Source organism: Aspergillus novofumigatus (genome assembly GCF_002847465.1).
Source record: "Aspergillus novofumigatus IBT 16806 chromosome Unknown P174scaffold_1, whole genome shotgun sequence".
Classification (NCBI taxonomy): domain Eukaryota; kingdom Fungi; phylum Ascomycota; class Eurotiomycetes; order Eurotiales; family Aspergillaceae; genus Aspergillus; species Aspergillus novofumigatus.
In genome coordinates, this window is record NW_020194274.1 from 3,961,193 (window position 1) to 3,976,203 (window position 15,011).

General features: G+C 49.2%; 4 protein-coding genes across 4 annotated transcripts; 2 read left to right on the forward strand and 2 right to left on the reverse strand.

Annotated features, from left to right (window-relative positions):
• Positions 1–4,137: 4,137 nt before the first annotated feature.
• Positions 4,138–6,288, forward strand: P174DRAFT_362415 (putative hydrolase; the record flags this gene model as incomplete). The annotated part of the gene is made up of 8 exons (XM_024821859.1): positions 4,138–4,186; positions 4,234–4,416; positions 4,467–4,683; positions 4,730–4,914; positions 4,963–5,375; positions 5,424–5,639; positions 5,689–5,960; positions 6,009–6,288. 8 exons carry the CDS (start codon positions 4,138–4,140, stop codon positions 6,286–6,288), a joined length of 1,815 nt encoding a protein of 604 aa, XP_024687865.1.
• A 1,638-nt stretch (positions 6,289–7,926) lies between these two features.
• Positions 7,927–8,392, reverse strand: P174DRAFT_427484 (uncharacterized protein; the record flags this gene model as incomplete). The annotated part of the gene is made up of 3 exons (XM_024825437.1): positions 7,927–8,013; positions 8,085–8,224; positions 8,251–8,392. The coding sequence occupies 3 exons, from the start codon at positions 8,390–8,392 to the stop codon at positions 7,927–7,929; spliced, it is 369 nt and encodes a 122-aa protein (XP_024687866.1).
• A 1,241-nt stretch (positions 8,393–9,633) lies between these two features.
• Positions 9,634–10,452, reverse strand: P174DRAFT_456775 (alpha/beta hydrolase family esterase; the record flags this gene model as incomplete). Its single annotated transcript, XM_024829468.1, has 1 exon — positions 9,634–10,452. One exon carries the CDS (start codon positions 10,450–10,452, stop codon positions 9,634–9,636), a length of 819 nt encoding a protein of 272 aa, XP_024687867.1.
• A 1,717-nt stretch (positions 10,453–12,169) lies between these two features.
• Positions 12,170–13,153, forward strand: P174DRAFT_416960 (lytic polysaccharide monooxygenase auxiliary activity family 9 protein; the record flags this gene model as incomplete). Its single annotated transcript, XM_024824555.1, has 3 exons — positions 12,170–12,689; positions 12,750–12,792; positions 12,847–13,153. The coding sequence occupies 3 exons, from the start codon at positions 12,170–12,172 to the stop codon at positions 13,151–13,153; spliced, it is 870 nt and encodes a 289-aa protein (XP_024687868.1).
• Positions 13,154–15,011: the final 1,858 nt, after the last annotated feature.

The window sequence follows — 15,011 nt, forward strand, 5'->3', positions numbered from 1 at the left end:
TTCTCAGCTGTGCCAACTGCCAAGTATCACCCTTTTGCCAAGACGCTCGACTTTTCCCTAATTGGGAGTCCTATATACGAACTCCCGACCATTGGTTGGTCGTTGGATTGGATAGAGTGGGACTCGGCCATGGCTAGCCAATGGACAACTCAGAAAACGAGGCGGAGTTTGGATCAGGGCACAACCACCAAGCAAATTTGGCTTAGCCCCTGGTCTTCCGCCTCGGCCAGACTTTCCACCGCCTAGTCTATCATTACTGTCGGTGGAAATATTACATGGTGCAAAATTATTAGTTCGGGCACCTTTTTGGTCGTAATACCCTTTCTCGACCCCAGCTTCATCCGCTGGTCTATGGATGATAGGAGTGCGTCCTTTCGAGAGAGGAGGATGAATTATCACCCGAGGGTCTTGAAGTAATTCTCCACGGATCCTCCTCACATTCGAACTATCAGCACCAGACGGATCAACCATGGGACAAAGATTTGAGGCTAACAAATATGACGAGCATCACTCTTCAAGCAATGCGGGAAGACTGGCATTTCGATGGTCAAGTGTCGAATACGTATGACAATAGAAAAGCGGTACTTGGCATGAATTACTCCGTCTTGATCGGCCAATTCATCAATAAGAGGCATGGACTTGCCTGACTGTTGGCTGCGAGAGCAAAGCAATGGTGCTTCATCATACCAAGCCAGGCATTCAGATTCAGCTTATGGACCTGGCTAATATCATGAATGTCGCCAAACATGGGATTGTTTCCCCCAGATGAGTTTTGTTGGGAAGATATGGAAGTTATCTTTCTCCTTCAGGACTATTAATATCAAGGGCTCCATCAAACATCATGACATAAGGGAGCATATGTGATTTAACCACACTGTAAAGGCTATACTCCTCTAGGACCCTTTTAGCTGCTATCAACTGAGTAATTCACTATCTAAAGTCTAGAAATGAGTGAATATCTTCTCTTGCATGCAGGGAGGCGTCAAGCATCTATTCACAAAGAAAGGATTGTTATTGTCTTACAGACCAGCTCTTCTTAAACCACATGCACCTCCTCCATCTCATACCGCATCTTGACTACTCTTCAACTTTGACCTTTCATCCTTGCTTTGCTGTGCTTTCTACCATGTTTGATCTATTAAGGCTTACGTTCAAGCGTGAAGGGGTGACACGGATCCTGACGTCGCCCTTACCTTGCTCCAAGAACTTGATAAACGCCTCGTGCAAAATCGCCTCCAGAATGTACGATTGGCAGCTCAGCCATCTTCTAGGGAGTCCAATCGTAGGGGAGCATGCTGCGAATGCTGCTGCTGTGTTAGAGGGCTATAGATCCGGAACCCCAGAATATATTCCTGGCAATACTATGTGCCCAAGAAGAGACAGGGTAGGAAGCCCAAGTCCCTTGCCACAATTCAACCCGAAGAAGATATTCTGGCGGGAAATTCCCAACCCGAGAGGTATCTGGATTGACTCATTCCTCTCTCTGATCTATCCGCCATTCACTTGCCAATCGAAGGGCTGCCAAAACCTTCAGCTAAGCTTCAATGCGACCATGCTGTCTGTAGTCTCCAGGGAAGAGGAGGTCCACCGGGAGGCCAGGCTAGCCCTTGCGCAGATGTCCGCAGACATGGATAGAGTGAGAGTTGGTGACGTAGAAAGCTAATCCTCGTGTTTGGCTACGGTGTGAGCATCCATTTGGTGGTGACAATACCGGGGAATTCTGGGTCTATGGAAACTAGACACGTTACGCGATCGCCATCCGTGAGTTCGTTTCGCACCCCTGATATGGAGACGGGACTCTATTGATCCCATATTACAACTCCCATACATGGGGCAGTAACAGAAGACGAAAATTATTGTGGGGTTACCAGGGACAATGGTATACAGGTTAGAGAACCCGGGCTCGACTGGACGGTCAGCATCCATGGAGAAGTTACCGTGGCTTTGCTGGCTCCGAACTTCCCAGTTCTGCGAATTATGTCTGGGAGCTGCAATTTTTACACCACGTCCGGGAGTTTCACCATCCCCTGTCCATGCAAACAGTTCACAGGAACGTCTGAGGACGGACAGCTGGATAATATCTTCTGTCGAAAATGTCGTCCATTCGCTCACTGAACATGGAGACGCAAGTTCGGCAGAGGTCGATTCGACTCTGAGCAACGCGGTCAATATTCTGCCGCAGCCTCAGTCACTGACACCACACACCAGTAGGAAGAGGAAGGACTCAGCTGCACTCAGTTGAGAGTGCCCCTGTCGCTCAGATAGCAATTCCTTCATCCTAATCCCGATCACGGGCAAAGAAAGCTCCAAACCCTCAAGCACTACCTCAAGCTCGTCATTGACCTCCGCAAACCCAAGATGGCAAAGGCTCAAAGAGTCCTGGCTCAAGGACCGAGTCGTCCCATTAAAATTGAGAACAAGACCCTCAAAGGCGGATGAGCAATTTGGCTATGCCTAGAAGCAGGTGCCAATCCCTATATGCTCCAGGAGTGGAACTGAGAAGAAAGTATCGTCACTCCGCTCATTGCTCTCGCCATGCTCTTGTGCCGATCTGATGTGGTTTCACTGTGCCAGTGAGTTTGAGAAGAGAAAAAGCACAGAACGTTTACGTCACAGCTGGGTGCTCCTCTAGGATTGGTCTTTATCCGGGAAATTCTTCTGACTCTCCCTGCCAGTGTGAAGTATATGATTCTGGGGTGACCCACCGAGTTGCAGCTGTGGGCTTTAGGTCAAATGTCAACCTCGATGTTGGAGTACATATGAATACAGGATAGATGCATTAGCCTACAAATTGTGCTGTCAATGTCAATCTCATAGTGTCACATGCTGCCTTTGTTAGTATATTGGCTTAGAAGAGAGAGACCAGTGTATCCTTCGGATTATCTCTGAGGACACTAGTGAAAGTAGAATGTCATGCGACACAGCTCACCAAATCCATGAAGCATATCGGGGACCCCATCATTGCTTCTCCCGGTTCAAGGTTGTAGTCTAATGCTCCACATGACCTGACTCTCACTTGTGGAGTTGTCGGGGCAAACCCCTCAGCCTCGTCCCTCTCGCGGTGAACTGACCTAGGGGTGATGGCCAAACATTCAGGTCAAGTTGTAATGCTAGCTCTGCTCTCTTTTACCCCTGCTACTGTCTGACGTGGCAATCTTGATTCCTCGAGCAGGTGTATAGCAGTCGAACAAGACTCAGCATCTCTGCTCTGCCAAATATTTTCCCGCATTCTGACCAGAAACTGACTCAGGATAAGCTCGGCGTTGTTGGCGGGGTAAACAGCTGGCAGATATTGCTCGCCCTAAGGACGTGCTATTGTAACTTTCCTGTTTTGTTTGGCCAATGACGGCATCATTTGTTCGATGAGCGAAGATCAGCAACCCAACTATCTTGCATAAAACCACCCCCTTTCCTCTATGCAGTTAGGGCTTGGCTTAGGTAATCACCCTGGTCAAATCCACAACGCATGACAGCGAAACCAGAAAGACAGGGGATCGAGCAGTGGGAATCGCTCTATCGACCAATATTCTGCGTTGGCATCCGGCCGTGCATTTCATTTGGTTGACAAGTCACGGTAGACCCAGTCCTAGGGTCCATGGAAGGCCCTAATCTGCCCTCCGAGAGGTCGATCTTCATTCCCCCGCATCACTAAATGTCGCCAAGCATGCGAAGACGGCCCAAATCCTGTAGGTCAAGTCATAGAATCCTTCTTCTTTGTCTGCTGTCTTGCGTCCATGTTGAAATCAGCTGCTATCTCTCGATTTTCGGTTCTCGAATTCCCCGAGAGTCCCACTGTTGCGGGGTTATCGTACCGCTTGTTGTATGTTGGCATGCAAGGGTTACAATGCTAAAGACTTGGATTGTGCGGAGATGCGGTCATGCGATAATAATGACTCGAGAAAGGATGTTTGTCATCGTTTCGCGCTGCATAGAGTTAGGGACATGAAGACTGGCGGTCAGGCCAGTGAAAATTGTATATATATCACGTCAATCCATGCAGGCATTGCAAGGACTGCTCAGCTCATGCAGTGTCAATCGCGGAAATTTTCTCATTGATTGGAGGTTATCTGTGATCGACAGATATGTTCTTGTTAAACAAACTTCTTCTCCTGTTGCTCGCCGGTAGGGGTCTGGCGAATGACTCTGAAGAGCGTCGTCATCATAATCATGCTCGGCAGACGGCAAAGTATGAACCCAAGGTCCCACCCCTTGACACAGAATGGACCAGCAAAGTTGGCACCAATCCATGGCCAGAGTATCCTCGACCTCAGCTGGAGCGGTCTGAATGGCAGAACCTGAACGGGATCTGGCAGTATCAGAATGCACCTGGGCTGGAAGCTGTCCAAGCTCCCCCGTTTGGGCAAGCCCTGACCAATGAGGTCCTAATCCCGTCCTGCTTGGAGAGTGCTCTATCAGGTAATGTCATTTCTTTGCACTGGATAAGCAGAGAATTAACCACCGTGCAGGAATCCAAGGAAACCACACTCTTTATTCCTGGCTGTCCACAACCTTCACGATACCCAAGGGATGGAAACACCAGAACGTGCTGTTGAACTTCGGCGCTGTAGACTATGAGGCAACCGTCTTTGTCAATGGAAAGCAGGCTGGCTTCAATCGTGGAGGATATTCCTCCTTCACCCTGGACATCACGCAATTTGTCTCCTTTGACGGCGCGAATGAATTGTGAGAAACTTAGCCCAGCCTTATTTCCAAAAACTGACTTTATCAGATTGGTCTTCGTGCATGATCCCACTGACAGTGGCGACTATGTTATACCAATTGGCAAACAGAGACTCATCCCAGCTCACATCTTTTATACGCCCTGCAGCGGCATATGGCAGAGTGTCTGGATTGAGTCGGCTCCAGCCAACTATATCGCAGAGTTGGACATCAGTGCTGGCATGGATGGACAAGGTGCGTGAAAGTAGGTGTACACATTATTTCTTTGAAAACTGACAGGAGAAGTCAACGTAACCGCACTCAGCGCCAGTGGAGAATCAACAGCCGTGGACGTTACAGTCTTTGATGGTGGCTCAGATAAGCAAGTTGCATCCCACAAGGGTACATCCGACCAACCCTTCAGTTTCAAGGTCGAGTCTCCGAAACTGTGGTCGCCTGATTCTCCGACTCTGTATAACATTAGCGTCAAGATGGGAGCGGACGAGGTCAAGAGTTATACCGGCTTCCGTACTATATCGAAAGGAACAGTCAATGGTATCTTGCGGCCTTTGATAAACGGCGAATTTACTTTTGTCTTTGGCACGCTTGACCAAGGCTATTGGCCGGATGGTATCTACACTCCCCCGAATCGGGAAGCGATGGTGTATGACTTGCACTTTCTGAAGAGCCTGGGTTTCAATATGCTTCGCAAACATGTAAGTGTCCATTATTTCGGAGTGTTCATTGCTTACCGAGTACCTCAGATCAAAGTGGAGCCGGCCCTCTTCTACCGGGCTTGCGATGAAATTGGTCTCCTGGTCATCCAAGATATGCCCTCGCCCCGACCCTTGCAATCGCGGAAACTGCCAAACTGCAACGATCAAACCATTCTGCCAGACGCTGCCCAGCAGGAGGAATTTAACAGACAGCTAGAGCTACTTGTAAAGCAACACAGGAGCTACCCCAGCATTTTCTCATGGGTATGTTGCTCACAACATTATCCCTTCGATCCTTGACTGACAATCTCAGGTAATCTATAACGAAGGCTGGGGTCAGCGGACAGACTATTATCCGGAGATCGAGTTAACGGAGCGAGTTCGCCAGTTAGATCCCACAAGGCTGGTTGATGCGACGTCCGGATGGATTGACCACGGGCATGGTGACTTCAGCGACAATCATCATTACTCATACCCTCAATGTGGCGCACCGTTCTACTCCATACAGTCCAGTCCGCACGACCCAAGCAGACTCGCAATCCAAGGTGAATTTGGTGGTGTTGGCACAAATGTTTCTATCGAGCAGTAAGTCTATCTCTCCCACAGGAACAATCAGTCAGTTGATGGAAGTAGCTTGTGGAACGACATCGACGCCATCAACGGAATCAACCAGACTTACGAGATCGCCGATAATTTTGACATCTGGAACTACCGTAGCCATCTTCTTTTGAGCGAGCTCAAAGATCAAATCACGCGATTTTCATGCAGTGGAGGGATCTGGACGCAAACAACCGATGTAGAGGGCGAGGTAAATGGACTGTTGACTTATGATCGGAGACTGAAGCGCGTAGATGAGAAGATGTGGAAAGACGATATTCAGGCATTGTATGACGCGGCGAAGGCGAGGACTTGAGGTATTTAACCCCGCCAAACGCGTCTGGACTTGTGTTCCTGCGAGTTTTGGGCTTGTGACCTGTCTGAACATGATCACCTGATCGGGTTTGTTTGTTGATCTCAGACAAAATATATATTCCATGAGGCCTGATGCATTATTGACGGCTCCAGACTTGACCTTAGTGCTTGCATATAGTCTATTTGACTCTTCACTCGTTTACCAGTGATTCAGAGAGCCTGAAGTGGCCCAAGACATCTACAACACCAACGATGCGAAAATCATATTCAAACGATGAAGCGTTACTTAGATGTTAGCTGCAAAATAGTGCTTTAAAGTGACTTCAACTATGAGTTATGATGCTTCTCATCAACTCAAGCTCTCGGCTTGTATATGTATGAACCTCCATCCTGCTATCCCGTAATAACATCAATCTGCAGATTGACTTACGTACTATCCATTAGTCTTGGCTTCGTTTCTCCTAACGCACCTCAACTTCTCTCAAAAGACTGAGATCTGGATTCCATGTCACCTCTCTCCAGTTGACAGATGAGACCAGTCTTCTGTCGTGGATACATTAGAACTGTACATCTGACGGCACGCTGGGTTTGGACGGCTGCTGCTCATTGGATGTGACTCGAAGAGGACATCATCCCAAAGAGTTACAAAGGATAGACTTAGACTTCATAGCGTTTTCCTGATACGGCAATGTCCACAGACGACATGTACTCCCCAATAAAGAAGCGGTTAAAGGGTGTACTTATAGTGTCACGTGCAGCATCTGTGGGTCATCCACTCAGCCATGCGGAAATGCCGAAAGCTTAAATGGTGGCGCTTGCCTAATATGGTAGCATATCATTGGAATAGGTAAACCGGACCGAAGGTGATTGACAACTGCTGGAGGCCGAAGAATTGACCGCGTTTTAAGGAGGCGAAAACTCTCTGAAATAAAGGGGCACCCTGACAGAGGATTCTATGACGTCGGCAAGACCGTTGATAGTACATCTGATGAGTAGGATAGCAATATTCTTGGGGAAAGTCTGTGCAATTCAAATGCCTAGTCGCGATTGCTGAAGACAGCATGAGGGATATACCACTGTACATCCGGCCATGATAGACGTCGGATAGAATACCAGACAGCAGAGCGTCTGACCAAGAACCGGCAGCCATGTCCACTGTTCTCCCGTTTGGTTGAGTGACGTCGGTTCCACTGCAATTCCTTATCGTCGATTAGAGGCCCTTCAGGACTCTTAGGTAGTTGAAGTAGCGTTTCTAGACGGTTTTGCTCGACTGAGCCACAGCACTGGTAATGTAGAGATTCTTCCACAAATGAGGCATACTCAGCCCTATCTGCAGCTACATTGGGCAGGCGATTCCTTTATGGCAAAAGCTGCTTTTGCTAGCATGCTAGTATTACGAGACATTTCACTAGATACTTGTGAAATATCTCTGGGAAACGGTCCATGTCCTCAGTGAGGATTGACTACCATGGCTTTTCCGACCCCTATCCAAGCCTCCCAATATTCGAGGTGCTCCAGCTTCAAGACTCCAGACTCCCCGCATCCATGATCGTCTACTAGAACTCCTTCTCCAGGTGCAAAATAGAAAGGCCAAATGCAACAATCAAATTGTATTCTAAGCAGTACCTCAAAAAAATATCTACGAGCCATCGGCGTTCTTTTCCGCTGCCGAATGAACATGCGAGGCCACTGATCCGGTCGCAGGGAGATCCGCAAACGCACGCGCCTATGACTTAGCGTCAGCCAGACACCTACTAGGAGAGCCCAGCTTTGATGTCAAAGCAAAGCAGCTCTTACCTCCTTTGAGGTTAAATTCCTGGCATCATCCATTGTGATCTCATTCAACGGCTTGCTCAAGACTTGCTCGGCCTTGGACGCCCATCGAATCTGGTCCGGATTCACCTGGTCTCGGGTACTCTTAGCCCGAAAGATCTCACCTACAAGAGACCCTCAGAAGCCTTACCTGTTAATGATTCGTCGGCAAGCTCTGCGCTCTGCTGTGTAATGTAGGTGATTTCCTCGTCGGTGAGTGGTTGACTGTGTTGTCGGCGCTGGTGGACTCGTTCGCGAAAGCGAAGAGTGTCCATATTCTCGAGGTCAGACATTATGTGGTGATTATGAGTGTTTCGTAGATCTATCTTTGAAACACGCCGTCACATTCGCAGGGCGGAAAGCTATATAAATGGAATCGGAGGCGGGGGCGGGCAGATGATGAAATGTCAATATACGCCAGGAATTTCCGAAAGCTAGCGTGAACCAAGGAAGCCATAGTTTGGCGCACTCGCCCTATACCCCAACCAATGTTAAGCAATAGAAGCTTAAGTTCAGTGACACACCTGTGACGGCGTGGCAAACTCGTATTTGCACGACGGGGCTAAGAATCCATGGGCTGAGCCGGACACCAAGGGGTAACTTTGATTTATTGAGGGTTGGAGAGCTGCATGCAGAGCGCGCGATCGTAGCATCACACCCAAGCTTCCACCGCCGTCACTGATGTGATTTCTCCAGAGCTTCAACCAGTGTTGTTGGTGAGAGTGTTCAGGTGTTCGTGTGACACAGATCGGATTGCAAGAGACTGCACGAGTGTCTGCTCAAGGAGGGTCAAATGGCTCCTGCGGCAGTAAACAACGTACGAATTCCCTTTCATGCTATTCGAGGGAAGTATTAATGCCTTCAGACCGTGAGATGAGGATTACAGACAGATTCTAGGGCACTGGCGGTCATTGTTGTTCTTGCAATTCCCTTGTTTAGAAGCTCAGTCAGCGACCATTCGAAAGTGTCTTCGGCCAAATAGAAAGTAAAGTGAAGAATCGTACTGACCACCAGCGCTTGTGCGCGCGAGGAAAGATATCAAAGATGGAGATATCGCTGTTATATTGCTACATAGTGTACCAGCATTCGAAACTCTGTCCCTGAACAAACGAGTGATGGTGGACGCTGGTTTCAGGAAGAAAGAGATGCTCAATTGATGGACTAGATGGAATCACGTGGGGGCAAGCAGCTGGCTTGGTGCGTACATCAGACAGGACATAACGCGAAATGAGCAGGTCCGGGGATGAATTTATGGGGGTTTCTCCTTTAAGTCGACACTCTACTCAGCGATGCTGATGATTTCTCTCAATAGCCTTGCCACATGGGACGCTACCTCTACATTCCTTACGTTCATATACTTCCACGTGGCCCTGTTAGCATTTTACACTCATATACATCTCCATTGTTCGCAACCTGCTGATATCGGTATATACATGGGTTAACGAGGGTGGATAAAGACATCAAAAAGATCCATGAACCTTCCAGTGCCCTTCTCTGAAACCAGGGTTGTGGTCCTAAGACAAAAAACCAACACTCAAGCGGCCATGAAAAATTTCCAAGTCGCATCAGGCGCCAGAGAACTACCCACACCAAGAGGAGCAGCGTCATGGCCACCATCATAGGCGATAAACGAAACCGGCTTGGAGCAGCCCTTGAAGTCCGTGCGGACAGAGCCATGGCTGCCAGGCTGTGGCGTGCCAATGTTGGTTTGCTGGCATCTATTGTTCTTTACGAACTTCTGGGCCAGGTTGACGCCCCCTTGGAAGGGCAGCACACCATCATTGATGCCATGGATGCCGAGATAAGCAATTGGGTCGTTACCACCGTCGCAACCGCTGATCACACCACCACTCAGGACAGAGACAGCCTTAAACTGCTTCGCACGCGAGCAGGCTAAGGAGTAGGACATGCCACCACCCCAGCTAAAGCCTGTGGCAAAGCGAGAGCTTTGGTCAACGCAGAGGTCGCCCTCGACTTGCTTGATGATTGCATCGATGAAGGCAACATCCTCGCCGCCGTTGTTGGCCCAGCCGGCATTCTTGCCGTTAGGGGCAACGAATATAGTGCTGCCCTGAGCGCGCGTCTCGAGGCCGTACCAAGGTTGAACGCTTCGGCCGTCGACGACGTTCCACATGTTACCGCCGCGCCAGTGCAAGCCAAAAACCAAGTGATGGGCTTTGTTCTTGTCGTAGTTGTCAGGAACCTTGAGTATATACTCCCGGCCATTGATGTTGTGGACACCGTTGGTGAGACTCGGCTGTTTGCCGCAGCCAGAGGATCGAGTTTCGGCTAGGACTGAGGGCGCGAGGGCGCTCAGCGCCAGGATGGCCGAATATATCATGTTTGGAATCATTGTAAGAGAGGTATGTTGATTGATGGAGAGGACAGTAGGTAATAATATGGAAGACGGATGGTGCTCGCAGGGCAGCTGAGAGTCCTACGAAGCAATCTCTTGATGGCGATTGTGCCTGGTATTTATGCCTTTGATCGTACGAGCCAGATCATTCAACCTTTCGGCTGATGTTGACCAGGAATTCCTTTCCATTGCCGAAGAGAAGATCTGCAAAAGGCTGTCTTTCGGGGTACTTGCCATCTGTTGTTTGCATCGCCATCTTGACTTGTGCTATAGCACACACCGCTCAGTCTGGCGTCAGGGTCTCAGGGACCCTTGCAGATGAGCGGGTCTGCTGTTACGGTTAAACCTAGCGCGAAGGGAGAACATAGGGTGCCTGTGCCAAGACGGCTGCTAACCCTTTGGCGCACGGGGGTTGGCCTGAAATGGTTACCCTGAGACCCTGAGTCCCAGAATGTCTCATCATCAACCAATTGCCAAGATAGGATGGACCCTTAGAGCCATGCCAAAATGGCGCTGCCCGGCTGGTGAACATACCTCTCATTTGCCGACGTGCATTGCTTTGCTTGACTGACTGTCTCATTCTGTGACAGACATGTCGTATCTGGTAGCCAACGTCCAATTGCAACTTGCGACTCACTGTAGAGGGGACTGGATATGGATAGTTCAAACGGCTCACCTACTCCGTACTTGAGGTTGGCCGACTAGTTACGGGTAGTTTAGTCGGAGACAACCCGACTTGTTGTCGCTTCAGTTTAGAGTGCATGGATGCCACTGAGACACTGACCTGTGGACCCTTGTAACCGCTGAAGTTCATGACGTATCTGACGCAATACAGGATTCGTCATCGGCAAGCGCAAGGTATCCTACATGCCGAAGACTATAGTCTCCTGCGAGTGTACGCGATAGATTCTGATCCTTCTCATGTATTCAGCCTGAATTGTCAGTGTCCAGGCTCTCCCATCACGAGGACAGCAGTCGACAAATGGATAGAATCGCCAATTCTAGAGCTTCGCCAAGCCCAGACCTATCTGTCTTAGACATCGTTGTTCCATGCCTCGGGATAGATTTGTGCTAAAAAGCATTGCCCTTCATCTGATGGATCAATTATCAGCTATACAAGTCTCCAATCTCAGTCACATCACGGACCGTCTTCACCTCTTTGCGGACCTTGACCTACTCTGAGATGAAAGTATAGCTGAGATACGAGCTAGAGGGTTCCAAGAAAAGAAAATGTACGTGTCTGGACTCTGGCCAGCTCAACAGGGAAAATCTAAAAGAGTCGAGCTCCCATACCTAGTTGGACCCTGGACGTGCCAGGGTCTTGTGAGCTCCATCCAAAGGAATCTAAGTCAAACACCGAAGCTTTGGGCGCGTGAGGGTACGAGGTGGATCCACCGACCCGCCAACGTGAAGCACGGCCAGCGCCGTTCCTCGCTTGGCATATTTCGGATAGAGTGAGGCTGTTCAGGATGTGAAACTCGTTCGAAGAAAACACACGGGTTACGATCTGTGCTGGGTAATGGAGACACTGAGAACTCAAGGTTTATAAGGAACGCCAATTCCTCTGTTTATTGACTTCAGCAGATTCACTGCGTGTCTGTCTCTACTGTTCGCTTCTTCTACCACAGTACAACTTTTCTTTCTCGGGCCGGTCCCATTCCATTCTCTCTTGTACCAACAGCCTAACCGCTCTTTTCTTCTGCTTTTTTTCAAAATGAAGCTGTCCCTTCTTGCTGCCGTGGCCCTGGTGCCGTTTGTGTCTGCCCATTATTTCTTTGATGTCCTTGTTATCGATGGCAAGGAGACCAAAAGCAACGAGTTCGTTCGCTCCAACACCCGCCAGGCCAAGTACAACCCGACCAAGTGGAAGAACACTCGCGACGACATGACGCCTGATATGACCGACTTCCGCTGCAACAAAGGCGCCTTTACCTTTGCCGGCAAGACAGGCACCGCCGAGGTCAAGGCTGGCTCTAAGGTTGCCATGAAGCTCGCCGTCGGTGCCACTATGCAGCACCCTGGCCCTGCCTTGGTGTACATGTCCAAGGCTCCAAGCAGCGCAAAGACCTATCAGGGTGATGGTGACTGGTTCAAAATTCACGAGGAAGGCGTTTGCAACAAGAACGCCGACTTCACCAAGAATGCCTGGTGCACCTGGGACAAGGACCGCATTGAGTTTACCATTCCTTCTGATCTTCCTGATGGGGAGTACCTCATCCGACCCGAGCACATCGGTATGTGCATCCTTTTACCCTTTGGCATCCTTAGGTACATGATGCTAAATGCAAATACAGGTATTCACGGAGCCCATGATGGACAAGCCGAGTTCTACTACGCGTAAGTTCTAGCTCTGATTACGCAGCGTGATAAATCTTTCTGACCATACTCCAGCTGTGCCCAAGTCAAGGTTGTCGGCGGCGGCAACGGCAAACCCGGCCCTACTATCAAGTTCCCCGGCGGATACAAGAAAGACGACCCCTCCTTCAACTTCAGTATCTGGGGTGGCTACAAGGATTATCCTATGCCTGGCCCTGCTGTCTGGACTGGTGGCTCTGGCTCTACCTCGTACTCCAGGGTTGCCAACGCCACCGATTCCGATGAGTCTTCCCAGTCGGGTGCTTCTTCCTACCAGGACACTGTGAGCACCTGTCCCAGCGATGACTACAGCCGCCGGCACGCTCGTGACTTCAAGCACTAAGCTTGAAATTGCTCGTCTCCATCAATCTACTACCGAGCGTTTGGATCAGTGTGCCCGGAACTATGTAACTAGTTGCTCTTCTTTTGGGCTTTATGCCCTTCTGGATTGATCAATCTATGTTGCGGTGAATCATTTTATTAAATAGATATCTTCTTTTTAATAGAGGTTTATTCGTACACCCCCCCCCCCGCATACTAGTTGGAGATATAGTAAGAGTCTCAATGTGCGGACTAATCATACGCAAGGGGCTAATCTCCTCCCAAGTAGGTAGACTGGGGGCGACTGAAAGTATAGGACGTGGGTCCATGTCTAACATTAGTGGTAAGCATAAATAAACTACAGTAACACTGGTAGTCAGAAAGAGTATGAAATAGACACCATCGAACGTCTGGCGTTTGAGACGCAAGCCACGTCTCATGTCTGGTGTATTAATGTCCATCCCTTGAACACTGCATCACTCCGTTCGATAATTAACAGTTTTAAAAATGACATTACTGGGAATTTCAGTAATTCCCGTGTGCCTTTGGTCCCTGAGGTTGATGTTCATCACCTTTAGTCACTCTTAAGATCTCAATGTGTTGGCTACTGCTGTTGGAAAATGAAATCCAATGCGGAGACGCATTGTGTCCACTAAATTGGAGCAAAGAGACATCAGGACTCCGCCCAAGGGGAGTTTTAGCTGAGGTCGCTGTCCTACGACATCATCTGCAGATTATTCGCGTCTCAGGCACAGGTCCTCGGCCTGGAGCCTTGCGGGCGTGGGTTGGTAGCTCTGGTCAAGACCTCAGTTTGTGTTGGTGATGTCTTCCAAGCTTCTATCTCCAGTTTCACATTTTGGCAGTGATTGTAGGTTTGTCTGTTTGACCTTGGTCTTTCATAACAAAGCTTGTGCATCTTATTGAGTTGGTTCCCCAACACTAGTGAGGACACCAGAGCTTATAAAGGCTGTAAGTATCTCTGGTAATATGTCTCATCAGTTACATCATTTCTACGATCTGCTAGTGGCAAAGAATTGTGAAATGTCGTCAATTCGTAAAAGCTATCAAGTAGCTGTGGTAGACTTCGTAGTCTCCGTGTGCCACTGCACTTCATCTCCGCATCGAAAGATAAATCCAGTACCCTTCGTTAAATAAGTTCGAAAACCTTATGACTCGACGAGGTCCCATCATCGTAACGTGACCCCGGTAGGCTCAAGACACAGGAGGGATTCTGTTACGGCATTCTCCACCAACACAGGACTGGCTAGGGGGACAATCCATGTTCATGCGGCAACGAGTCTCTTCGTGGACGTCTTCTGACGCGGAGAAGAGTTAGCTGGCTGAACGTCCCACTAAAAGGGAAGGAGTACTCACCATCAGCACGGGCACCGAGGGCACCAATGCTAACGCAACGGCTGCGGTAGCAGAACTGATGAGGGGAGCACCAGAGGTTGATATTGTTGCAGCGACGCGGTTCACCCTCAGTGTCGAGGTTGGTTTCTGAGAATCAAAGTGTAAGTATAGGGTATGGGAAATCGCGAGAGAGACTCACCCTCATCACGCGTGGCAAGCTCAGGGGGCAGATTTTCGACGACGCATTTCTTATTAATGCAAAGGGTATAGAATCCACAGTCATAGTTATCGTTGCAGGTCAGAGTGGCAGCATTATCTCCATTAGTCTCGAGACTAGTCACTGAGGCATAACAGTTAGGCACATGCGTCGGGAAATGTTAAAGGCAGAAAGGCTCTCACCGGCAGTGTAGGTAGCAAAGTTCTCAAGAGCTCCGTTGGCGGGAGTAGCATCGTCTAGTTTTATTAGATGTTTAAGTTCCCATATTATCGCAGAGAAACTCACTGTTGGCATCGACCACTCCGGTGTT